Consider the following 27,323-nt stretch of genomic DNA (forward strand, 5'->3'; position numbering starts at 1 on the left):
AAGTATAGGAAAATATCTTTCGTTCGATAACGTGAGGTTTTTTCTCGAATCGAATAGAGAAACTAGTCTCGCAATTCCATTAATAATTCCATAAATTAATTCCATAAATAACTCTGTATTTATTCTAATTACCGCAATAATTTTACCCGATGCTATCCAACTTCATCGTCCCGATGAAATGCCGCGCAAGCAAAAAGCGGCACGAAGGACAACGTTCTCACCGCGATCAGAGTGATCAACGACACGACGTTTTGATTTCCGATAATCCGAACGATCTATCCCGAAGTATCATCGATCGAGAGGATACCGAGTGCGCGACGGAGTTCTCGATAGAAGAAACCAGGTGTGTTCTCCAGGGAGGCCTTCCTATGCCGCAGAGATCGGACCTACCGGAAGAGTGGGGAGCTCATATAAGACACGAAGCCAAACGCCTCTCCCAGTGACCAGTCTCGACACGAAAACTCATCAGCCGAGCTTCTTCGGTTCCCATAAGAATCACTTCACGCTTCTAGCCCCACCTTTGGATGGTTCCAGTCGCCGGATTGAAATTCCAGTAGATTCGAGTTAATCGAATTGGTCTTTCCCAAGGCCGAACACGCTACGAGTCACAATGGTATCGTCGTCGCAGATTCTCTCGTTATTTTTGCTGTTCCTGGCTGCGCACGGTGAGTCCCTATATTTACATTTCGTTTTACTTTTTTTACTCTTCTCCTTCTTCTTCTTCTTCTGCTTCATTCTCCTCCTTCGTCCACGTTCCTCCTGCATCTTCCGTCCCGTACCGTTGCGCCTTCTGGTCTCTTCTTTCTTATTGTCTTCTTCCCACGTTGTCTTCCCCGAGGATGTAACCGTAGACGTTAACCACGATTTTGTTTTATCGCGTCGTTAAAGGGAGAGAAAGGAAGAGTCCGTATAAATTAAGTGACTTTACTGTCCGTACGGCGAACGCGACTCACCGCGTCGTGAACAATATCCACGCGATAAACGCTTTGAGTGCTGTTTACATTCGTCTTGCCGGTCGGTCGATGTTCCATTATCACGTGCTAATACGGGTAAAAAGAGCTGCCGGGTTGTAGGGGTTCGTCGATTTTTTATTAATCGATTAAACGGTAGTGGTAGCTCGAGCGCGAATACAGGCCGCGAGTGCAAGTGAAAACGGACTTTCTGTGATCAGACGAGCGCGTTTCTCGCGGCCGCTGGATCTAAAAAGTGTGCGCATCGGCCTACTTTCGCGGCAACGATTCTTCCGATTGCTCTCGCGCTTAATGGCGATGTCTAACACCGCGTCACCTCGTCCATCTTCTCCGTCGAAATCAACGGCGATTCGATTAAATATCCCTTTGGTAATCGCCGTGCATCGAGCACGTCTCGCTTTCGCGTTAAGTTCGCGTAGAAACGAGTGGCAATTAATCGAGCTGCAATTAATTGATAGCGTGTGGCGATTAACTTGTTCGTTACCGTACATCGAATCGCCGATTGTCTTCTTCGTGAGAAAATTTGCTCGACATCGAAACTTAACAAGTTCTCGTTAAGCTCGTTGACGAAATTTGATAAAAGATGGGCAAATTTTATACGAAAGAGAAAAAAGGAAAATTGCGTTAGAAGAAATACAGAATCGCATTTGTCATTTTCTATTGTCATTTGTCAAACCTCGGAGAGGATTGTGAAATAACGTTGGTTAACTCGCGACCGTGTCCAACTAATTGCTGTTTCTCTGGATTGTCGGTTCTTCTATGCTTTAACCCTATTTTGTTGCACAATATCCGTTATCATTTAATATGGTATTCGTAACTCTGAGAAGTGCCCCTCTTCTAATAATTATTACACGGGCCTTCGTAAGACAATGACGAGCGTTCATCGGGTTTCACACATCTTGAGAACTTTCTCCCGTGTCTCGGGAGTGAAAATATGAAAGTAGCTCAGCCGACAGATTACACACACACACACACACACACTCTCTCTTTCTCTCTCTCTCCTTTTTATCTCTTTCGAATATTTTGCATCTGTAGATCGCAAAGCGACCGATTAATCTCTCGTTTAAAATTTCTACCACGATCAAACGGTATCAACGTATCGACGATCAGAGGAATAAATATTCTTTCATCGTTTTAACAATCGTAAAAGATAATCGTTGTAATGATAATGAAGCGACGATGTCGATAAGCTTAGGAATGAGAGACTTCGCGTATGAAGTAGCAAAATGTCACTTGCGTATCTAGTCTCCTTAGTTGCGAAACACGGGTAAAAGTACTTCCTGTTTCATAATTCTTCCTAAATAAACACCTGATCACTATTTGAACGCGTAATTGTCAAACACCTTTCGATGCTTTCACCTGATGCCAAAAATACCACTCTTCGATTACGATTTCCCTACGTAACTCGATTCTTCTAATGGAATAAACATGCGCGAGTACAACTTTGGCATACGATGAAAACGATGCATCGTTTTCTCAAATATTATCGTTCAAATAAGTTTCTATTAGCATCAGATTACTTTCTATGAAACGTACATACCGTGAATAGAAACTTTCGTTTCATTTTCATACCATTCATCATCTTCGTCGTTGTTTTCATTCTCGAACGACGCGTTTCAAAATCTAAAATCTCTCTCCTTCTTATCGATGCAGTTTTAAACTCCGCCTGGGGTTTAGGAGATTAATCCGCGAACCTACAACGTTTCGTTAAAATTTTGTCGCGTACAGCGTTGAGACGTACTTCTAGAATATAAGAACATTCGTGACTTTGTATCATTGCCATTTATCAAAGATTAATTTAAAACCTGTAATTTTACGGACAAGGATCACTTGACCAATAATTATATCGATTTCCGACGACTAATCTCGGTCTGCGACGAAATATTAATAAATAAAGGATTATTTATGGAAAAATGATAACGTAGACGGTGCTGGTCGCTACGGTTCGATTATTATAAAATCGCCCTATTATGCGTGGCAAAGCCAAAATAGTTTTAATCCGAGATCTAACGAGGCCACGCATCTCCAGGGGGTTAATCTCGTATCGATCTCTCTTCGATTCACAACGACTCTTTACGTAAGAGCCTCGACTTTCTATCGTGGCGTACAATTTTATTATAGAAATTATTTTCCAGCCGAACAACGGTCTAATTATTTATTCATTCCGGACGATTTCCGCTATCACTTCCTTTGCGGCCGACTAGAATGCCAGGACAAGAATTCTCGAATAATAGAACCGTCCACCTGCGTATTTTCTCGGGAACTAAGCGCGAATACGTCGTTCTATACGTTCGCGATATGGTTGCCTGGACCCGGAAGCTTTAACACAATCTGAAGAAAAAACTGCTATTATTCGGTTGATTAGTGGGAAAACTGTGAAACGAGAAGGAGAAACGTCGTTCGAACAACGTAACCTCGAGACGAGGAAAAAGAAGCAAATTATACGGGTGGAAAAGAAGTAAAAGGAGGCTGCTTGGAAGCAAGCCAGAAAAAGGCTGGAAAAATCGTTGTAGCGAAACGGCTAATACGCGTGACATTAATCACACACATTCCATACGTTTTTACATATTTTTACGTACAAACAACGCCGACAAATTTGTCGAGGAATATCGGTAAACATGAATTCTACCGATAGAAAAATAGATATAGTGGATGCGACACGAACGAAAATATGCAAAGTATGACACTCGTAATATTCGACGAGTAAGAGAAATCTCTGCTTACGTTCTATCTCTTTTCCTGTACTCGTAGAATTCATAATTTACATAAACGTCGGCAGTCTATCGGTCGGCTGGTATTCCTTTAAAGAGTTGTACGATGGAAAAAAGGTGAAAGCAAAGGAATTACGGGAAGAAAAAAGTCATTTAACGTTTCAAAAATTCGGCCACACGGATTAATTCCCTTTGACGATGATCGCGTTAAACACCAATCTGATAAAAACTGTACCCGAAGAAAGCGATCTCTTCGAAACGTATCCATCGAGCGAATAATACGAAATACTCGACACGAAGGGAAAAGGGGCGAGGAAAAAGACAAAGAAAAAGGCGTGCCACGGACGAAGAAGAAGAAAAGGGAAGTGGCTCGTATCTCGTAAACGGTGTACGGATCGTGGAACGCTTATTACGCGAGTTGACTTTTCACGTGGAACGTTGCACTTTACGGAAGGAACGTGAAAAGGTGGGGCCCCGTGACTATCGCGACTACGACCATTTGCTCGCGTGTAACTCTTTACCGGTCACGGGAAGGCCGTCGATGTTCGTTTATTTCCACGATCAGGAAGAAACACGGTGAAACGTCCAGTAGCGACATTTACTCTTTCTGTAGAGTTTGCCGTCTGTCCAGTCGTACTGGTTCGGTATGCGCCAGAATTTTCCGCCTAACCAAACCTGTTCGATTTTTCATCTACCGGTTAGCCTGTCCTTGCTTGAAGATATGCGCGAGCATGGGAGGGAAAAAAATCGAAGCGTAGACGGAATCTCGTCGATTCGCCTTTGAACACGCTGGAATGGATTTAAAACACGGTTTTCTGGGTAAAGAAATATGGTTTTCTAATCGGTGGAAAGTCGATTTCGGTAGGAGTAATGGGGTACTTACTGGGAAAGTATATAAGCGCGTACATCAAGCTTACGGTCCGTGCATCGATTTAGAGAATTCGCATGAAAAAGAGTACAGACAGACCTTTCTCTTTGAATATCTCGCACGATGCATAGACCGATGTTGCCTTTGCGTTTACTGTTAGTCACGGACGTGCATATGTTAAAACAGTTACGCATGACTAATACCGCGCCGTTTCTCGACGAACACGAGACGACACCTTGCAACTCGACGTGTTTGGTTTATCTCGACAACCGTTCGAACACTTCGAGGACCGTATGATCCGACGACATTGCCTGAATTGCCGCGTATTTTTCGAGCCATTTACATTTCGATTCGATCGTACGTTTATCGAATTATGTAGGTGCGAATTTTGTTTCGCGCAACTTGAATATTCCAGCATCCCAGAACCTCGCATGGTTTTCCGCGAAAAACTTCTCGATATAATTTTTACGTCGACCAGAGGATTTAATATCGAAACGAACTTGCCGAGCAGCATTTGACAAATGTAATATTCTATTAAAATCAACGAGCATATTTAAAGATACTTCTGATAACGTTTTCTAGCATGATATGCTTGAAAACAATTTCTCCGATGAAGAGCAAAATTTATTATTTTATTAAATTCTTGAAAAATCTATCTAATATATCGATAGCGGTTTCGTATTATTCATAACACTCCATTTATAGCATTCATTGCCTTTCTTACTGTTTTATTTAACGGTAGTTAACATTTTTATAGAATACCGTATGACGTATGTAATAGGCGAATTCGCGTCTCTCGTCGCCAACAGGTGGGAAATGAAAGACGCGAAATCGCGGCTCCAATCCGCAAAGCGTTAATCGATCCTCGTCTACATAGTAGATCGAGAGTGAAAAGTAAAGAAAGCTCGACCATAAACGTTCTTGAAATATGCGTCGATGATTATGAAAGTGGCCTGAACGAAGAATCTAAAAAAAGAAAAATGGTTTTATCGTTTATTTTGCGTTGAACCTATTAACGCTACAAGAATCTGAAATCGTGTTCGCGAAGTAGTGGAAACCGTTAGATCGCGAGAGTCGGTTGTTGCGTCGTTAAACGCAGTTCAGCTCGTGCGTTAAACGCGAAACTTGAAAAATATCTGGCAAAAATATGTATATGACTTAGACCACTTTCATAACCATCGGCACATATAATACGTATTAAGAGCGACGAACAAGTATAAAATTTATGGATGCATTTTCGACTGTAGAAAGCGACTATGAAACAGCTACGAAAGTGGAACGTTAAAAAAGAAGATAGCTAAACGGGAGAGGAGGTTCGTAGTCCATAAGAACAGGCCATAGAAGATCGCACGTGTTATCTATGGAATGTAAACAATTAGGAGTTTCACAGTTGTACGTTGACTTCGATTCTTATAGTTAAACGCAAACTAGCGGCCTACTGCGACCACTTACTTCTTTACAAGGAGTCGTAAAGGAAGGGAAAGTATCTCGGTTCCACGACACTAATAAGAGTCTCTGTTACATAACCAGGCTGTCTAACCAGGGATGTGTCCACCTACAAAGTCAACAGGCGACTGTATCTTAGCGTTTCTCTGTAGAACGTTTTTGCTAATAATTTTTACGTATCTGCTATTTACGTTAACTTATGGCTAACGATAAGATGTTAAACTCATCAAAATTAGAAATTATATAGTCTCGACAAATTTTTCCAAATTCTCGCTATTTTAGAAAATCGTATGCAACGTTCGAGGTAAATTATAATCTCGTCAGATTTTATAATCTCGATCAAATATTTATTTTTAAGTACTTTTTCTCGTTCCTTCTATCGTTCTTCGCTTCGTTTCTCGACCAAATCCTGAAGATTTTCGACCATGCTAAGAGCCACGCGTAGAGATGCTGGAACGCTAATGATTTCTGGCATGAAAACTCATTTCTCGTCGGTGGCGACTCGATTCTTCTAGCACGGTGCATTGTTTGCGCTCTATTGTACTCGCAGGCAACAACATTCGACATAATCGTCCAGAACAGCGGTTCTTAATCTGCGGTCCGCCGACGTATATCTTATTATTCGAATAAAAGATATTTGACAAAAGTATGTGTATTTATTTATTTATGTTAGATCTCTTTTCTCGACGTTTTAAATATACATATTCGAGACACGTCACGGATTTGAATTTTCAATTAAGTATCGGTCATCCATGGCGGCAGACAATTATTTAAAGGAGATCCGTGGTAAACGAAAGATCGATTCTTTACGCGTGATTCTTAGAAGAAACGCGAAGAAACAAGGCTAAACAAAGCTAAATGCGATATAACTTTCCACGCATGACGTCGCTCATTGACGAGGTTTGGCTGTGTTTCACCAAATTCTCGTTTCGTCGTCGCTATTGACGACAGACGCGTTTAAAGCGTTAAGAACCACTGTTCCAGAGCATTCTAGACTCGATAGAGTATTCTAGACGTCCGAATGGCGGCGAAGCGTTCCATTTGGAAAGGCGCGCAGGATACTCGAAGGTGCGCTGCGCGCTCGCTTTTCCTCGGCCGTGCAATCTCTGTCATACGAGTTACTCTTCCAGTTACTACGAAATTAATAGAAAATTTACCGAGCCACGGGACGAATATTTATCACTAGAAAAATGTATCATCTCGTCCTTTTTGCGATTTAATTCTGATGTACGAAGCGTGAGTGTAGGGTGGAACAGGAAGGAGCCATAAATATCGCTTCAAGCGGCCTGATATTTTAAAACACCTGGAAATTCCCTGCCTGCGTCGTAATTCGTGGTCCATAACAAAATGCTAGATGAATCATTTTCTTCCGTGCCTTGCAGCCGCGCGTGTATCCTTGACATTCAAGTGACCGTTCTAGAACAGTCTCCAAATTCGATCGTTCCATTTCTGCATCCTGAAACTGGTTTAAGCGTATCCTCTAATCCATTATCATAATCGGGCCTATTATCGAAATTTTATTCCAAACGCCGCATCGTTTCGTTCTTCCTCCGTTCCTTCCACATCGCGAAAAAAAGAAACAGACGTTGCTTTTTAATTGTCCGTCTAAATCAAGCGGATCGAAACGAAGACGAAACGAAGGTAAAAGACGAGAATTAGTTTAGTTACAACGCTACATGGAGACATTTTCACATTTTGGTTTCTCCGTTATTTTGGTGTTTTCAGATTGAGGATTTTGCTGTCTGACGAATTTCATATTTTCGTTGAAACATCGTCCGTACAAAATTTTGTACACTGATTATGGAAAAGTATTTGCACCTTTATAATCCGATTCATCATTCGGTCCAAGTATTAGGTTGTCCGGAAAGTGTCTTTCTTTCGCAAACGTGTTTTTTACAACAATGCACCTTCGTACAAACGTGAAACCGAGTCTGTGAAATGTCGCGATGTTTATCTCAACAAAACGAAATGGATCGTACGTAATTCGACAAAATAATATAAAACAAAAAACATCGTGCGTCTATTATCTCCTCATAAAACGTAAGAAACTTTTCGGACAACCTAATATATTTCCTATCATTTAGTAGCAATTTCTTTTCGAGTACCAAGATTTGGCATGAAACTGAATACGAAGCTGAAACGTAGAACCTGACGAGAAGAACGTTTCATTGTAAAATAAAAGTATCTGCAAATGCTTTTTCCAATCCCTGTAACTGTATCTATACCTACCCCTTAGTCCCTTAAACTCTCCAAATCTTCGTAATACCAGCATTTCCAGCATCGTAAGATGTTTTAAAGGCCAATGATTTCTTTTCGAGAAGAGAAAATATCGTATCGGACTTGTACGATCGTTTTTTAAGCAAGTTTTATGTAGAACGAAATTTCGGTGCTCGCTTCTGGACTCGAGAAAGTCACCGAACAACTTCTGCCTTGCCAGTTTCTTTCACGTGTTTAATTCTTTTCTCGGTTTATTAATCGCGATGTTCGATGAAGGATGAGAACGACATTAGAGTAGAAGTCGATGAATCGAATGTTCGATTTTGTGGAGGACAGGGTAGAGGAAAGGGGCGGGATGAAGGTTGCAAGTCAAGGCTAGACACTTTCACTCGTGCCCGGACCATGCTCTCTTGGGAGCGAGCTACGAGCTGCCTTCCCACCTTACTTTGCTATGTATGTATTCGCTTTTCTACCTGGTCTCGGACACCGAAATGCGCCCATTAACCGAGATATTACGACCGCTACGTGTAACCTCCTGTGGTTAAGCGATTGCGCCGGTCCAACTGTTCCATCGTGGCACCAGCAACTTCACTTGGGATGTAAATTAATTTCACGACTCTGGTTCATTGGAACGGCGCGCTTCGTTTGGGTGGTTTCAATCGTCTTGTCGCAACGTTAGCTTACCGAGAAATACGTACGGTATATACAATCGGTCGTAAAAGTCTGCGTACAAAAGTCAAACTTAGCAAATGTATCTGACTTAGCAAAGAATATTATTAGCAATATTAGTTTGTACTCACGTATCGGTATAATTACTGTAAGCGTATTTCCAAGAGGAAATTAAGAAATTGAAATATTTGATTCGTAGAAATCTTTGGGATAGGATTGCATCGGATCTTTAATTTTTTGGACGTCAAAGAGAGAGAGAGAGAGAGAGAGAGAGAGAGAGAGAGAGAGCAAGACATCTTACTATTTTTATGATTTCGCGTAGATGTAACAGGTGTACGTAAGTTTTGTAACATTGTACCTTATATTGTTTTACTCACCTTTCGAGACTGGAAGTGAATGTGCTGAAAAATTCTCCGAGCTAACGTTTTTGTATTAATCTTGATTGATTGATCTTGTATTTGAGTAATAGTATTCACGTATTCGTATTCACACGATTTATTTGGTTGTTGGCAACCAGGATGATGGCAGAGGATGTTGGCAACGTGTGCATCAATCCGCCAACTATGACACGAATTTTCCTATCGCTTCTTACGCGGTTCGCACGCGTCGTCAAGATGAGTTTTACTTGAAGTTTCGTTAGAAAAGCCTCGGAATATGGCAACGATGCATACGCTTACGTGACTATTGTATACCTGGAAAGTTTCTTTATAATACGTTACGTATTTACGTATTGTAACCGTTGGCAAAACGAGTCAGAGAAGGAGAAACTCGATTATTTTTGCAGTCAGGAGCTACTGCTCTGCGAACACGCTTCGCTTAATAATGATCGATCCTAGTGACCGGTTAGTGAAGAAAAGTTCGACAAAACGTAAGAGAAATTGATAAATATTGCGAATAAATTATACGCGTATTTCTTTTAAGCGAAGACAAGTAGAAATTGACAGGAATAGTTTTAACACCTTGTATATAATGGCGTGAAAAAGGAAACGAGTAAGTAGGTATACCTCGGACTCAGACTGTTTGTATCGCAATTTTCACACGATTGCCCATAGCGCTTGCAACAAACGTTAACACCTTTCCAAGCACAGTGGGCATCTAAGAAAATATCACACAGAGGATTGTGTTCTGCAACGCTTGCCTTGCATAGATTTATCTTCTGATGAAAAAATTCGTATGGCGCGATAAAATAACAATATAATAATCGCATTGTGATGCCAGCGATTGAAAAACGACTGCCGCGGCATAATGGCAGAATAATCAGCGGGTACCAGCTACATTACGATGTCGTATCTTTATTGAAACAAGTATGAGAAGAGCTTCGGACCGTCGAAGCTTAACTATCGTGAATTACCAGCATGAAATAATTTTAATTGCATAATAAGAAAATGAGATTTCGATTTATTTAATTCTTCGTCGAATAAAATGCATTCCGATCTATTCTATCGACTAAAAATTACGCTTGAAGCGTATCGTGATAACTAGAGAACGTATCTGATGATACTGAAATGAAAGCTTCCGATGAAAGCTATCCCGAGCCATTACAGATAATAAATAGAAGAGAAAGTTTCTCAAAGGGTAACAGGAAAGTTGTATGAAAGACAAGTATGAGACAATAAGATTATAATTCGCTAAAAGTAACTTTTGTTTCAAAATTGTATAACACCTTTCGATCAAAATCTTCTTTTTCTCTTAACTCTAATTACGAATTCTAGTAGAGTTCGAACGCCAAATTTCTCACGGTTTACACGGTCGTATTTCTTTCTTTTTGGAAATGTTTATTTCAAGACAAAAACTAGGATCGTGACTCGTTCTGCGAGATCGATGTGCCAACGAACGATGAGTCAGAAACGTTCGATCGGATCGGCCAAGAAATCGTGTTACTATGCCTCATGGTCGACGGGAACGTGTTCCTCGATCGAAAGAAGAGATCACGAAAAGATGTTGTCGTGCAGCTGGATATTAAGTTGTGAGACGTACGGCCTTCCCAATGGAAATGACGCATAATTTCCTGCTCGCTTGAAAAACCATGCAGCAACTGTCGTACCTTATTAGTACTTTAGTACTTCAATCCTCCCAGTACTTTATTAGTACTTTTAGTAGTACTATAGAACTTCAAGTACTTCAGAACTTCAAGTACTTTAATACTCCAGAACTTCGGATACTTTAGTCAACTTCAACTTCAACTTCAACTTCAACTTCAACTTCAACTTCAACTTCAACTTCAACTTCAACTTCAACTTCAACTTCAACTTCAACTTCAACTTCAACTTCAACTTCAACTACAACTACAACTTCAACTTCAACTTCAACTTCAACTTCAACTTCAACTTCAACTTCAACTTCAACTTCAACTTCAAGTACTTTAGTACTTCGAGTACTTTAGTACTTCGAGTACTTTAATAGTACTTTAGTAGCACTTCAATAGTACTTTAGTAGTACTTTAGTACTTCGAGTACTTTAGTAGCACTTCAATAGTACTTTAGTACTTCGAGTGCTTTAGTAGTACTTTAGTACTTCGAGTACTTTAGTACTTCGAGTGCTTTAATAGTACTTTAGTACTTCGAGTGCTTTAATAGTACTTTAGTAGTACTCTAGTAGCACTTTAGTACTTCGGGTACTTCGAGTACTTGGGCGCTCCGAGTACTTTAGTAGTACTTTGGTGCTCCGAGTACTTTAGCAGTACTTTAGTACTTCGAGTACTTGGTGGTACTTTGGTGCTTTCGTAGTACTTTAGTACTTCTAGTTAGCTGTTAGTACCTCTAGTACTTTATTGCTTTAGTACTTTAGTACTGTATGTTAACCGTCGATAATGGATCGAGGCTGAGCGATCCGCCGCCGAGCGTTTCGTAATTGGTATTCATTAGCAGCTAACAGTTGTCATCCTCTTCGATTTACAGATTTCTTCCTCCAAGTCGCGCACCTACGAACGACTCGTGAATGGGAATGATACGTTCCGAAAGAACGAAAGAGTACTTTGTTCGAAGATTTATCTCGACGGATGAAGAAAATCTGTGTAACGAATTTGATATTTAGATCGTCGTAGTTCCCATTTTTATCGAATGCTAATTCTCGTGATATCCTAAACTATCTTTTCCATCCTTCGTCCTTCTATCTCACCTACGATTAATTTGAGGTACAGCTTTATTTCTAAAACACATTTTACTAATATTTTTGTGCGTTACAGTATCGCGTGCTCAGAAGCAACAGCAAGAAGACCCTTGTCAAACAAAATCCAGAGTCGTCGGCGACATAGAATACTGTGATCGCTACTGGGAGTGCGTCAATGGTCGCCCAGAATTATTCGACTGTCCAAACGGCCTCGTATTCGCTGGAAAGCACCGTGGCGTGACCGAGGGTTGCGATTACCCCTGGAGAGCGAACTATTGCGACGGAAAACGTCAAGCGAATCCACCGATCCCGGCTGATCACTGTGACTGGCTCTACGGTATTTTCGGCCACGAGACATCTTGCACTCGTTACTGGACTTGCTGGAATGGCACGGCCACGGAACAGCTGTGCATCGGTGGACTTTTGTACAACGAGAGGGCCAGATCCTGCGATTGGCCGGAGAACGTCGAAGGATGTCAGAAACATCGTGAGTAGATGGAAAGTTTTCGCTGTTGGTCGAAAAATCTCCGGCAAATTATTCCATTTTATTACACCACGTCTTCCCCTCTATCTTTGCTTCTTTGACATCCGTTCCCTCTTTCGCAAAACGCGTAACATTTTGCCAGAGGCGACGTTCGCGATCATTCTCACTTTCGAAAGCGACCATGTAAGAGTCTACGCGCGTGTGGGTATGCGGTGCCCGTGGTTCTTTTTCTCTCTTCGCCTCGTGTAGTCTACGTTCGATGTCAGTGGCCTCCGCCGGGAAAAAAAGGTGAGTCGTTAATTAGCATTCGAAGCGAGCTCTCGTCGCACCTTCGTCTGCCCCACGCGTCGTATCGTCTCGTCTCGACGGTAACCGAGGAGCCTGACAAGTTGACGAACAAGAGGTCTCATTCATCGCGGCGAACTTGTAAAAGTACCGATCGCGGCCAAAACTGCTTGCAATATGAATTTACAGATTTACTTCATCCTTCATCCTTATCGATCCTACGTTGCAGACGATAGCTATTAAGACACCCACTCGTTCGTTCAAAGAAATTTCTGCTTCTATGGGTATTTTACGTTGCGAAACGCGCGCGATACGAACGAAGCAACAGATTTCCCATAAAATATCGCGATTAAAGAATGTTTACTACGTATCGTCAGATGTCCTAATACCTCTAGTCGACACTGTACAACCACGCTCCTGTGTATAGAAACTACAGAATATTAATATTACAAAATATTAATCGAAAATGTTCGAACGACGCACGTACATGTTACATAAAATTACATAACCAAACGAATTGGAGATCGTCGCCCGCTAAAATTCCGAAATCCTCGGTTTCTAAGTACATAGCTTTTCTACCGCATTCCAAGTTTAAATTACTCTGCTAGATGCTAGAATATCAAGATACTAACGCTTATCCGTGTTTCCTAACGACCTCGTCTTTTACACTGGCATATTCTATAACGCGTAATCGAATCTCCAACAGCTCTGTGCAACGACGACGCGAACGGAAACGTTCCGCTGGGCAAATCCTGCAACCGTTATTGGCAATGTCAAGGAGGATATCCACGGCTACAGAGATGTCCGGCCATGCTGGTGTTCGATCGAAGGTCGCTCAGGTGCGTGGTTCCACCCACCGAAGACTGCGACGTACCCACGACGCCACCCAACCTCGAGGGCGACCTCCCTGAAGGACGAAACGAACAAGAACCGGAGGAGGAAAACCTTCCACCGGGTGTTCCGCCATTGCCAGCCGGCGCACTGCCGATTCCACTTCGAGCTCGCCCCAGAAATTAAATTGTTCAACGCTTTTCGATAAATCGTAAGATCTTGGACTGCGTCTATGCGCGTGGAACGTGTAACGTAGGACGGTTTCAGGTTTCGTCTAAAACGAGCCGATTTTTTGCAAATTACCGTACAAAGGAAAAATCATGGAGAATCGTTGAGCGATCGGTATCGTTTGGTTCGATATTATTTTACGTACTTCGCGTATTATTTCGTCAACGTCGTGTACTTAGGCGATCTACGGTTTAGACGATAGAGTAAGAGGATCGATTGCTCAAAGTTTGAAATGGACAAGACTGTTTAATCGCTTTATCGTTCGATTTGTCTTCTATCTGCCTCGTATTTACAACGCGTTCTATTATTTATTCTCTAGGAAACCAGATCTCTTTTAATATCGCGCCTGTCGAAATTGATTACTTCGGGCTAGATCGCTGGATCGTAGTTTCTTTCGTAAACATGTCGATAACACCGAGACAAAAAGGAGAAGCTTAAATGTTCAAGGATGATAGAATTGTAAAAAGAGATCGTTCGTGAGCAAATATTCGTTCCCGATTTAAAACGTAGCTCGTAAAATATAGCCTGTAGAATAATGTGTCTTCGTGAAAAGAAAGACAAAGTACTAAATCCTACTGCAAAGCAATTTCAAAACTAGCGATTAATATCTTTAGGTCCCTCGTCTTCTCGTTGGTTTTGTTTGATATACCTTGATCGTTTAGATCAATTTTAGATCATGAAATTCAACCCACTAATCGCTCATTCCATCGTTCCTACGTCATACAAATATTCGTACTCGCTAAACACGTTGCAGTTACGCGCAATCGTGTTCCAACCGAGTTCCAGGCGACTCAGGAACCTTTACAAAATGTTCATACGTTACGCGTTACGCGCGTGAGAATGCAGTCCAAGAGCGTCGATCGGACGACAATCGTCCGCGAGAAGCGCGATCGAGAATTCATTCCAAAGTTTCGAAACGTACAGAAATCTGGATTACAAGCCAGGAAACGTGAATTTACCGATATTGTGATCGGTATCGCGGCACTCGAACCCAGAAGAGATGGCGCGGGGTCGCAAGCGGCGTTGTTGAACTCAGTTCTTTATGTATATTCACCGCTTCGTTAGAAAGTATGTAACTACTTCTGATTAGAAGTGCTAGATATTCCTCTTTATATCTCATTCTTCTTCTTTCGTTTCTCTAATTATGGTCGTTTCGTCGACGACTATTTTGCGCACATACGTCTAAGTTAAAAAGGATATAGGTAAATCGTATGGAACACATCTTGATTGTACACCCCCTGATTATTGTTGTTAAGCAACTATCACCACACTGTTCTCTGTCATTTTTACAGTCAAAGTGTAAATATTCTCTTTTATCCATTCTCACCCCTCCCCCTCTCCCTTCTCGCCTTAATCGTAAGCATCTATTAAAACGTTCACAATTGTACGGATATAGACTCGTTGAAATAAAGTGTACGTTGTATATTTTTTGTACGCATGTCCACATTTTATTCCAATGTTCAGTGTACACGTCGTTGTCCCTGTCGTTTTGCAGTTGTTTTCCCTTTAAAACACATTTTTCTAACTAAAGGTAATTAGAAATATCGATACATCTATCTTTGCTTTTTATAATTATTATACATCTGTGAAATTGTACAGATCTATCGATATCGTCTACTTTGTACCGATAATGCAATACTTTGCGTTATAGTTTCGCTAATTTTACTGTTTCGTAACGTTTTCGGTGGGCGATTAGATTATTTTTTATCAAGTGGAATATTTTGCTTCGAATAAACGGCGAAGGCTGCAGATTTCGAGGTTCTAAAACGGTTGATAGACTCTTGCGAATTCGAATAGCGATGCTGACATCCCTGTGTAATTTAAACGGTATTGGCGCTGAAACAAACCGACGAATTACTTATAATTCTTGGTAAATTATATTTTACATAATTTTCATTATCACTTTCATCGAAAATATGAAAACAAAAGTTAACGAAACGATGAAATCTCTAACGTACCAATGAGGCAGTTCGTCAGGATCCAAACAGCTCAGACTCACGGAATCGAAGAGTTTTCCATCGCCGCACGTAAGCAAACGTGGATTGCCATCGACGCAGGTGATCAATCTGCCACAGTCCCCAGGTACAGGGAATCTGAGAAACAAATATTCTCTATAAGTAGGATTACAAATATTTAACTGCATTTCTTCCTTGCTCTTTATCTCGCTGCTGTACCATTAAAAGAAAGAGAAACGACGAAAATTGGGTTTCTTAACATGACGGTAACGCCGAATAACCGTAAAACACGTGTCGCCTCTCAACGGGCGTTCCTTCGAGTTATCCTCTCGAAAGCATAGAGAGACCGGTTTTTAATTTCTGCGTCGGACAAAACAGCGGTCGCTGGTTATTTAAGGACATCGGCTTCTTTCGCTTTCAAACGAACGATTCAGCCTGCAGTAGGTAATTTATTTAATCGATAAATTCTCCTTCGACGGTGCAGTTTAAAGAAACCTCCGAAAACTTTTCGTTATTTGTATTAATATCTTTTTATTCCGTGTAAAATCAAACATTTATTTACCTTTAAATACTTGTCGGTATTTTAGTCTCCTGTTAATCACGACCCGTTATCAAAATAAATAACGAATTACAAAAACGAAAAGTGGAAAAGCATCTCTACGACAGACGATAGAGCCCAACAAAAAAGTCTGCATTTTGTATACGAAGTTCGATGATCAGATTCGCCATTATTTATTATAATTCGCCAGATTATAATCCAGCCATTGTTCGTACTCATCGAACGCCCATGTATATCAATCGCATACCCATCGAATAAATTTCCGAAGCGTTTATAAATAATATATCGTTGAAAACAATGGCAACTGCGAAAACAATGGTTTCGTAGGAACAAGTTACCTCGGGTAAGGCCAGAACTTGGCAGCAGCGCTGTGCGAAGGTACTTTGTGCGGGCACTTGAAGCCGACTATTTCCTCCGGATTGCAGTAGGGCAACAGTTGATCGGGCCAGACGCAAGTGTGACTCTTCTCGTCGTATACTAATCCTGCGTCGCAGTGCGCTTCCTCGGGATGTCCGTGGACGCATTTGATGTAAGTGGTGCTGCACAGGTCGCTGGCAGGATAGAGACCGAATTGATATTCGCAGCCGGGGCTACTGAGCGGAGTGACTGAAAACGACCCACAGATTTTTACATTTCGAACTTTCACGATGTTTATTAAACGACGTATCTGTGATTCTTCGGGCTCCGGTTGTGTTTCTTGGTAACGCGATGCGTCTTGTTCTAACGTTTCAAGTCTGCCTTCAAGCAGACTGGAATGTTCAGGAAACGACGGAACAACGCGCAATGAAAACTACCAGGAACACGGTCGAAATCGGTCGAAAGAAGCCGAACACGGACCTCTTATTCTTCGTTTTTTAATAAGCAGAGAGACATTTGTGCGAATTCGTATTTTCAGGAATACAATTTAAAAGATAAGACCTGAACTGAAATTTCTTTCATCTACGAGATATCGCAACGGATGTTACACCTTGCATATTTCGTTGTATTCTTTGTATTTGCGTTGTCTGTCCACTTTTGAACCTTCAAATTTCCCATAAATTCGCGAAAGTCCGCAGTATGGTCGTAAGCATCGTTCGTATTCTTCGACGTAACGTGACAATTTCGACACGCTGTATCTTTCTAACACTTGAAACGTTTCAAGCTTGATCGAAATACGAAAGAATCGTCGTTGATACGTCGTGATTCCTTGCATCAGTTTTATCTTACTTTTTAATTAGTGCTGCTTTAATACGCCAAGAGGGTAGACATATCAGAGCAAGGCTGTGATATGAAAATTCAAGGATCGCAACAGGATTAACGTTACGACTTAACGACGTGCTATAAACAAGGTGTTAATAAATCCAGATAGAAAGACAGAACCTTCACGCGTAGCTCGTATATGCGTGTCGTTACGACATCGTCGCAATTGTTGAGAACGTAACGAGATACTTACGGTCAGCCTTGCGCTCTCCGCAGTGGACGGCCCAGTGATAGTTGCAATGGTCGTGTACGGCGCCATGGCCATCGAAAAGTAATCCGTTCTCGCAGTACTCGAGGGTCAGGGTGCCGTTCGTACAGAGGAAGAATGCGTTGCAGTCCTCGGGGTGAGCGTACGCGTGGACGCCATGAGGGTTGGGACAGGGTGGCGCACCCAACAGGGTAGCTGCTTCAACTATACATCGAAGTGAAAAAAATGTTATTTATCGGTGGAAAAAATTATTATCATATTCGGAAAGACGAACGAAGTAAATCGATGATGGAAAAAAGTCAAAGGTTTTCTCCGAAAAGTAACGTCAACACGTTCTATTATAACGAATGGCGACATTTAGAAAAACTAGAGAGATACAAATTTACGAGATAAGAAACAATCTAAAAAAGCAGATTTTAATAGCTAAAACGACTAATCGGAGCAATAAAGAAGAAGAAAAGGACGAGATTGGTCGTAAAACACCTGGAAACGATCGTATTGTTTTATGTTTTCTTGATTCGGTGGTTGTTAAACCGTCGTCATTTGCAATTCGAAATTTAGTCGAAATCTTACGAATCGAAGCGACTAAAATCTTATGCGATTTTAGACAAAGTTGCCGTCTTCTTTGTAGTTTCTTTACAAGTTCCGCTTCGTCTCATTCTGAGTAGAAAAATTGTCCGTGCCTGATCTAACAAACTCGGATATTAGAATAGGAGGAGGATAGAGAAAAGAAATGCACGCGTTACCTTGAAAGAATATATAAAGAACATTTACTACTACTAAGATGCTCATTCTGAACGAGCGAAACGATAGAGAAAGCGAGTCAAGGTTACAGACGGTGAATCTTGAATAGACAATCAAGCGAAAAGAAGAAGTATGACAAAACGCAATAGCGAAAAAAAAGAGGCTAGTTGCTGGTCGAGTAACAAAGCGTGTCGCGAAACAAAAATATTCGTGCATCGGCGAATGGAAAGTCGGCGCTTCTTTGTACGAAGAAACAATCAGGAAGAACACTGCGAGAAAACCGCAAACTACGGGTAGTCGAGGCTAATTGCTGGCAAAAAGATTTCTAGTAACCGGCGACGTTCACGATAGAAAGGAGACGGGCTAAGAACGAGAAGGCTGAAGGCAAAGAACAAACCAGCTCGAGGTAGAAAGAGAAACCCGCATATTTTAGCGATATTAATCACGCGAGTACGAGTTATTCGTTATCGAGAGAAATAGAAAGTAGCATCGATCATCGATAAGATGCCGAAAAAAAGCACGGCGAACGATGCTAATCCGATGAGAACTTAACGAACATCCGAGTCTTAAATATCAGCGGATATTCGAGCCGAAACGATCTGTAAGAAGAGTACCATCTACGATCGTAAATTACCAAAGCGTGGTTCTTCGATTGAATCGAGAAACTCTTTGAAATTCCCTCGCGCGGTAAAACAAATATACCGGCTACGTAATACGTTCGTTGTGTCTGTGATATGGAAGAAAGACAAAGAGGAAAGCACGTCGACAGAAAAGACACGGAGGAATACGGAAGAACGCGATGTAGAAAGAGGCGACGTGCCATCCGAATGGCGCGTGCATGAATAATGCAGCTCGGGTTAGATCGTGGTCGACGATATGGCGAATACGTTTCGGAATAATAGAGAGGAAGGCGTGCAAACCCGCTAGACAGACTCCGCCATTATATCATAGGTCACGTCGACGTAACCATATGGCGAGAGGAGGCGGTCGCCGAGACAACGGTGAAAGCTATTGAAATTGTATGACACGAGTGTCGTAACTCGAGGAACGACCGAGACCAGACGCGAATACGCCTGCTGGGATGCAACCCGAACGGTCGATGCGCTTCTCTAGACGCATCGTTGGTCGCCGATGATCCGCAGGTCGAGAAGGAGAAGGAGAAGAAGGAGAAGGAGGAGACTTCGCCGTGAGGAATCTTAGCAGAGGTGTTCGATTTGACCGACGATGGTGAAAAAGAAAAACTTACCGGAGGCGAGAAAAATCACCACGGCCAAAAAGGTCACGCTCCTCCGGTGTTCGATCGTCATAGTGGTCGCTCGGTCTGATCCTCCACTCGGGTCGACTCTGACTACTGACACTTAGTTATCGACCTCGGAACAGAGAGCTTCTCCCTTCACTTGCTTGGTACACTTGCTCTCTCGTTACCCCACCCTACCGATCGTTCTCCGCGTCGATTTCTTCGAGCGATCGTGCGACTTCGGTGAACCGAGCCGAGCGTAGCCGAGCGGACAAGCGGCCGATCGAACGTCTCATCCGAAAATCCAAAGGGAATTTGCAAGAAGCGAAGCGAGAAACGTGAGAAAATGCGGTCCCAAAGGTAACGCATTCACTGCCATATGACTGTGAATTTTCTATATTTTGTCTTGGCAGCCGCGATAGATCGAAATGTACCATAAGATTTAATTTTTCCAAAGTATTATGTCCTATTTCCACACTTTTTCTCTGACATTGTGAGGCAAATCATTCACATTGGCGAACATCTTTTAGTCCATAAAATTGATCTTATTTTAACCGTCCTAGACAATTTAGCGACGCAAATCAACGGTAACTATCGTGACAATTGGCGTGTATTCTTCATAGTGCGCAGAACCTTTTCCAATTTTTCGTCGACACTGAGCGTATGTAAGAGTAACCGCCAATTGCGTATTACGTTAATATCGTAGGTGCAGCGGAGAAAATAATTTGTAGAAACGATTGCGCAACGTAGAAGAAGAGCCAGGTTTCGCGTTGCTGGACTGACATTTTGGAAAACAAAAAACCTCGGTCTAGCATCTTGATTACATGGAAAACGGCTACTTATCTGATGTTTTATAACGCGGTTAAGCGTTTCCTCCTCGTTAACATTTCCATCAACTTTCGTGTTTACGACGATGCAAATTTATGTACATAAGTACACATAAGTGTACACGTGCTATACACACGTGAGCTGTAATTATATTAGACAATTACTACGTTCGTAATTATTTAGGTAAGCATTGTTACAGTTATGAATGAAACAATCACACAGAATGATACGCGTACAATGGTCGAAGATAATCATTTTCGAGTAGTCGAAAAGTTAATAAAACGGCCATCTCTATTACAATGTGTGTGTATTTTATGTGATTGAAAAATATGTATAAATTTCACGCGAGTCTGAACTTGTTAAGGAAGTAATGTCAAACTCTACCCCTTGCAGCTATCTCGATTCCTGTAACGTGTCACAGCAGTTGCAAGGAAACAGTTAATTAATTAACGATAATTAAAAATAATCTTGGAAAGAAGAAGAAGAAGTTTCGTCGTTTTTTTCTATGGCAGAAAATAATAACACGGAAATACGGAAAAACATATTTTTACATCAAATATTATTTTAGTTCCCTGCAAGTTATTTGCCAATATCACTGACATCTGTCTTTAGAAAACTACGTAGAAGCGTAATGAACTACGTAGCTAATTTTACAGATAATTTATACGTATTTTCAAAACGAGTTCTTAAAGAGAAACAACAACAGCCAACTAGCCAACGCGTTAAATTAAACTCTTCTACCGCGCGTTAAATTAAAATCACGTGTAAAGTAGAATCGTAGAGTTAGAAATCCTTTCCACCTAACTACTTTTTAACTACTTGACTACCTGCCTGCGACGCATATTCCCTGATGAGATTCGCTCGATCTCCCAATGTATATACATACCATGCTCATCAACCATTCGTTTGTACAGCGTTGAATAGCATTAGCGTCGACGAGGTTAAAAATGAGAGTACGCGATATACACGTATGACCGTACAAATACATTTCCTGGATGTATGTATGAAGTACGGTTAGCCCCTGGAGGCTTTAACTGGCCTTACGCAACAGTCATCGCTACTTGGAGCAATGGCTCCTGAAGGGAGAACCAGATCTCCCGGCATGGACAGTGAAAGCCGACGAATGCCGATCGCGATCTCGCTACTTATGATCTGCATTGTCGGTGAACCAGTCGGATCAACGAAACGAATACGTCACGGTCATGCCTCTGATCGATGGCTAATTGAGTTCTTTCGATCTTCTATCTGGCAAATAGCTGACTATAAAAAATCGAATATCTAAGAGAAAGAAAAGCAAATGTAAAATAGGAACTACGAATGACGAAACGTTTGATAAAACTTTCGTAGAAAATAATTTCCTACGATATTATGCAATTTATTTTTCGACGAAGCAATTTTTTAACGAGTTCTGCATTCCATTTTCTGGTATCAGATTTTTGTAGTCGTATGTACTGATTAACTAGTACGTAAATGCTACAACAAATACAACAACGTGTCACGATACTTCTCGTGGTCGCTGTACATCGCTAACGTGCAAGATATTTTGAAAGGATTTTCCAAAATGTCGGATACGAAGCACGAACTTTCACAAATTTTCAGTAGCGAGATAGACCCGGCAGAAATGTAAATCGGCCAACGGGGTCGCGAGAAGTGCGTTTCATCGAGCACATCGTAAATTACGTAAAGAGAAAGGTTGCAATCAGGTGAATTAAGTGAAATTGTCTGCCAGCCTTTACCATTACGCGTCGCTCATTGTATTCAAACAAGATCAATTTTCAGCGATTCGAAGCAACAGCTGTAATTGTTTCTTATTCGATGCTCTTTTCTATATAATCAACACCTAGAGAAACTCGGTAGAAGACTTTTAATATCTGGTAATTCCATAGTTTCTTGCTCTTTATGACACGAGAGTGGGCAAATTTCTAGATAAAATTATTACCCCAATGAAATTATTTGCAACGACTAAACAAAAATATCGCGACCAATTCGTTCTCTTCTGCCAATCAACCAAATGCAAAATAACGCGCGTGCTACATTTTCTTTCTTCGCTTATATCGCGAATTCCTTCTTACAGTTATTAACTCGCGGTTATTGATCTTTCTATTAGAACAAGCCGTAACAAAGTTGTCGGCACTATAAATTTCCGGAGCGTAATATCCGTTTACATAAGGAGAAAGGTATAATTATCGTGGGAGGTGTATGCAAAGGCTACTCATTTACGTAAGTGTATCACGGGTTTATTGTTCCTAAGTGTAAAAAATTAAGCGTTACAGACGTGATCGCTGAGTAACTGGCACCTTGTCTTTATTCAGTTCTTGTTTTTGTAGTAGTCTTCGCTGTAACAAGAAGAGACAACAGAGATAAGAATTTCGTTGCGTCTAAAGTGCACAAAATTATGTCACCTCTCCAATAAACACCATATACTACCTACGCTACTATATTAATTTTCAAATTTGTTTTCACTGTCCTGTTGCTCGTTGCTATCGCGATATCGTTTCTTACTTTCGCCATCTTTCTTTATACGACGCGCTTTCGAAGATCGATAACGATGTACAATCCGGTCAAAGTTTCTCGTTAAGATCGGACTGAACCTTACCATCCAGGCACGCTCTCCGGATCCATACACTTGAAGCTGTCCTCGCTGTAAACGGTACCAGGCTCGCATTGTCCTTTCTGCGGCACCACGCCATTTTTGCAAATGTAGAACTTGGCACAATCCTCCGGATGAGGATAGGTAGGATGGGGTAGAATCCTGCCGAGTGGTCCGGGCACATCGCCATCGGGACAAACGAATCCATCGTCGAGAACGTCTCTCTTCACGTTCTCGCACAATCTACTGGCATCTGCTGGCCAGACACAGCTGGACATTTTGTCTTCGTAGATCAGACCAGGCGGACAGGGCATTGTTTGCGCCACACCATCGATGCAATTCACGAAACGATCGCAAGCGGTTGGATCCTCGTGTTTGAAGTAGCCATTAGCTCGTGGACATCCTTTGCTCGGCTGTGGTTCCTCTGAATAATTAAGCATCGAAAGTTAATTAAAATAGAATTACTAGGCTAAAGTAACGGGCTACGTTAAAGTTTTAATATTATTCGTTATACATAACGTATAAACGATATTAATTAACGCAAGGTTATACGCGGAGCGAGAAAGAAATGTCCTTTCACTAGGATTCCACTCGATCCACGGGAATTGGAAAGATTAGCATACGAGTTAAGATTTCGATTCGAGCGGTAAAAGAACGCTTGCGGGAGGAAAAAAAAAGAAAGACAAAGGCCAAGGAGGATTAAAAGCACGTCTGAAGACGAATTTAGCCAAGGATTTACGGAGAAACCGGTTCGTCCTAATTTATCGCGTCTTTCGCAACTTCGCCACGCATTCTAATCGTCGCGTCGTTCTTTTAGAGCGCGTTCGAATTCGCGCATTCGAAATCGAGCTGCGTTCATCGGGAAAAAACCTGATTTGCATTTTTAGATCGGGCGGTTGGATGTTCGATATGGGACATCGATACAAATTTCTGCCGCATCGACGATTCGAATCACGTTGCTGTTCGGAATTTCATGAAAATAGAAGATAGTGTGACCGGAATATTCTGGTGCGCGCAATCAGACATGTAACTTTCACCTTTGGTTTCTCATAAATTCGCTTCTCGAAGTTCTCGGTATCGTGCGATCTTTACGCGATTGCACTTCGCCGATCGATTCGCTCGCTCGTAGATTAGCTTTAGCTTACAATCGTGATATTACTTTTAAATTGATTCTTACTTCGTCACGATGTCTATCGTAAATCATTCAAAGGATGTTTCAATAGCTTTTACGTGAAAATTTCTTGAAAGAAAGAAGATCGTTTATACGTAAAACTCCCAAAAACTACATAGTTCGTCGTTTGAAAATACATGCGCTTTAAAATCCGTTCGAGATTAAAAATAAGAGAGTTCTCTGTACTCGTTTTTCATTATGATATCTCAATGCTGAAACATTTAAATTCATATTTCTCTGATCGGAACAAAAGTCAGAACGTTCGTGTCGAATAACAAACGTAAAACTCGATCTTACGATTCGAATATTTTGCGACAGACGCGCACCTAAGATCGTGTATCTTCCTACATGAAACAAAACTAACACCTCCTTTCGTTTATGTCGTTTCTACTTCGTCTTCGATGTAAGCCACATCTGTCACCGATGGCTCGTATCGTCGTACGTTTTACACGCTCGTATCGTTTCCCAATACGTAAACGTAGAACCGAACCTAATGGCTGGTGCCATCGAGCGTTAATAACGTCTCGTTCGTCGATACAAACGATTAAGGAAAATGTAACTTACGAAGGAGAGTCCTGTCACCGCAAGGCACGTTAGCTGGAATATCACAGAGTTCCTTCTTAGGGTTGTCGTCTCTGAAGACGAGGCCGTCTTTGCACAGCTTCTCCTCCGCCTTGCCGTCTATGCAAGCGTAATAAAGATCGCACTGTTCCAGATCCGAGAAGAAACCCTTTGGCTCGGGACACCGAAACTGTGCTCTGCTCAAGGTCACCACACTGACCAACAAAAGGAAAAACACTCGAAGAAACATGGTCCTTTTTCAATTTTTTTTATTTTCTCTCTTTTTCCTTCGCCTCTAAACCCTTGATCAAAGCACAATGGCCCAAAACACGCTACTCCTCCGTTTCTCCTCCTCTTCTTCTTCTTCTTCTTCTTCTTCTTCCTTCTCTTCCGATCCGTCGACAGCACGTAGCAACGTGGGTATGACGTGAACGCAGACCTGAAACTGGTCCTGATTCGCCTGCCACACCACCTCTGCATCCTTGCTTGCATTTCACAACCCCCACCCCCCTTTCGCCGAAACTTCTTTCTCGCTTGCTCGCTCTGCTATCGCCGCTTTTCTTCCACGGGACTGCCGATACTGTCTCACCGCCTAAACCTTCGCTGCGCCCGTTTCGCTTTCTGTTTCCCGCGTTTCTTCTTATTTCTCCATCGGCTACGGACGCGTATCACCGACACCAATATCCCTGCCACTTCCGGGTAACGCGCAATCTCACCCTACTCCTCTCTGTGCGGGTACGCGAATAGGCGATCTGGTCACAGCTTATCATCGATCAACACAGCGATTCAATCGCGTTGCTCCTGGCTCGAGATAATTTACTGGCAGAACAAAGGGGCAGATTGATCGCTGGAGGCTGTCTTATCGCTACTGCAACTGCAGGAAGGAAACGTCCGTGGCACGGAAGTAATTCGTTTACTTGGCGAGAAGTAGAATTCGTTTTGTTGCACGTAGATCGAGGATTTTTTCTCGCGTTTGTGGAAGGTTCGATGAGGCGAAGATTTGCAGAGTGCGCGTACTATGAAAATACACGTAACGCGTGCAGAGTAGAGCACGCGTTATAGCAATTAAGTAGCTGGCGATACATGTGTTCGTGTAGGTTTCGTTTTTTCCATTTAAGCTCGTAATTACGCCGGTCGTACGTTGTTGTCGATTGATCGTCGAATTCCATAGAAAGTTAATAACATCCGACGTTGGTATTAATCTGTGCCATAACGTTCCGTGCTCTGACAATTTTTCCTCCGTAAGTTTTCTCGATGGTTGAGTTGAAAGCCACTGAAACAGAGAATTGGAAATATCCGATGTTGGGCGTTGACAGTGCTAAATTTAGATCCAATAGATCGCTGAGAGTTGCCGCAAGTACGGCTCTTGATAGATGTTAATCTAACGTTGACGATGCAAATTTGTCTAATGTTAACGGGAAAACGAGAGATACGCGTAGACTTGAAGAATAGAGAAGGTCAACGACTCGAGGATGACCAATGTCACAAGCAGAGTAAATATCGATATAACGTTCGTTTCGTTTCGTTTCGTTTCGACTTTCAACGCTATTCGTTCGTTGCCATCTCTTTCAACGCGTTCGCAAGTGAAGCAATAAACGAAGAACGACCGTGTTATTTTATCGATCGACAACAGTTCGTACGATTTCACGCGCGTTTGTGAAATTATAATTGCGCAACGCTTTGAAAGGGTCCGTGAATGTTAATATCGTTACTTCTGCGCACACGTTCTCTTCCGGATGCTTTGAATACGCGTGGCGCCCGATATTCTCGCTCTGTTTATGCTCTTCGTCAACATGATCCACGTTCCTTTAATTTCCTCGTGATATTTCTCTTTCGCCACTATTTTACGAATCTTTAAACGTTTCACCGACACCCGGCGACAGAACTTCTCGCGACATTTTACGGATCATCTTTGTACGTTTCGCTGATAAGATAAGAGGATCGATGGTTCTTTGCGCAAACGACTCGATACGCGGGCTTTTACGATGAAAAAAGTACGCGTCGAAACGTTAGGACTCGGACGTGAGAGTGAAACATACTCGCGATTGTGAAACGCGAAGAGGAGATCGCGAACCTTCAGTGATTTGAATAAAAATACAATTTCGCTTTCTTCTTTCGTCAAACGATCGTTTTTTTAACGATATCCTGTGGCCAATGACCGCGAAAGCAGAACAATTTAGATTCGCGCTGTAAAGTCAAACGTATCACGTCGCCTCGTCATTCGTTATTCGTTCGTGATTTATTACGAATACGAAAGCGCGAAAATGATAAGAACAAATATTACGAACAAAGGAAACATGAACTATTTTATGGTACCTTTACAACAAGATATTATGTTAGTTGCGATTGTTAAGAGGGAAAAGTTTTGATAGAGCGTGATATACGAAATACTTGGAAAAACTGTAAAAATTTT

At 41.8% G+C, this 27,323-nt stretch overlaps 3 protein-coding genes across 3 annotated transcripts in view; 1 reads left to right on the forward strand and 2 right to left on the reverse strand.

Annotated features, from left to right (window-relative positions):
* Positions 1-15,252, forward strand: part of LOC126864628 (protein obstructor-E-like) — a 33,646-nt gene extending 18,394 nt beyond the window's left edge. The window contains exons 2-4 of the mRNA XM_050616157.1: positions 287-665; positions 12,067-12,477; positions 13,466-15,252. Coding sequence (XP_050472114.1) covers positions 611-665; positions 12,067-12,477; positions 13,466-13,776 — 777 coding nt within the window. The 5' untranslated portion in view covers positions 287-610 and the 3' untranslated portion in view covers positions 13,777-15,252. The remainder of the gene's footprint in view (positions 1-286; positions 666-12,066; positions 12,478-13,465) is intronic.
* A 118-nt stretch (positions 15,253-15,370) lies between these two features.
* On the reverse strand, positions 15,371-20,112 carry LOC126864629 (protein obstructor-E-like). The gene is made up of 5 exons (XM_050616158.1): positions 19,770-20,112; positions 17,765-17,983; positions 16,671-16,938; positions 15,777-15,911; positions 15,371-15,654 (listed from the first exon to the last, which is right to left on the reverse strand). Exons 1-5 carry the CDS (start codon positions 19,828-19,830, stop codon positions 15,639-15,641), a joined length of 699 nt encoding a protein of 232 aa, XP_050472115.1. The 5' UTR covers positions 19,831-20,112; the 3' UTR covers positions 15,371-15,638.
* Positions 20,113-22,809: 2,697 nt separating this feature from the next.
* LOC126864848 (protein obstructor-E-like) lies at positions 22,810-27,193 on the reverse strand. Its single transcript, XM_050616691.1, has 3 exons — positions 24,914-27,193; positions 23,185-23,602; positions 22,810-22,924 (listed from the first exon to the last, which is right to left on the reverse strand). Exons 1-3 carry the CDS (start codon positions 25,158-25,160, stop codon positions 22,897-22,899), a joined length of 693 nt encoding a protein of 230 aa, XP_050472648.1. The 5' UTR covers positions 25,161-27,193; the 3' UTR covers positions 22,810-22,896.
* Between the last annotated feature and the right edge of the window lie 130 nt (positions 27,194-27,323).

This window comes from Bombus huntii, chromosome 4 (genome assembly GCF_024542735.1).
Source record: "Bombus huntii isolate Logan2020A chromosome 4, iyBomHunt1.1, whole genome shotgun sequence".
Lineage (NCBI taxonomy): Eukaryota > Metazoa > Arthropoda > Insecta > Hymenoptera > Apidae > Bombus > Bombus huntii.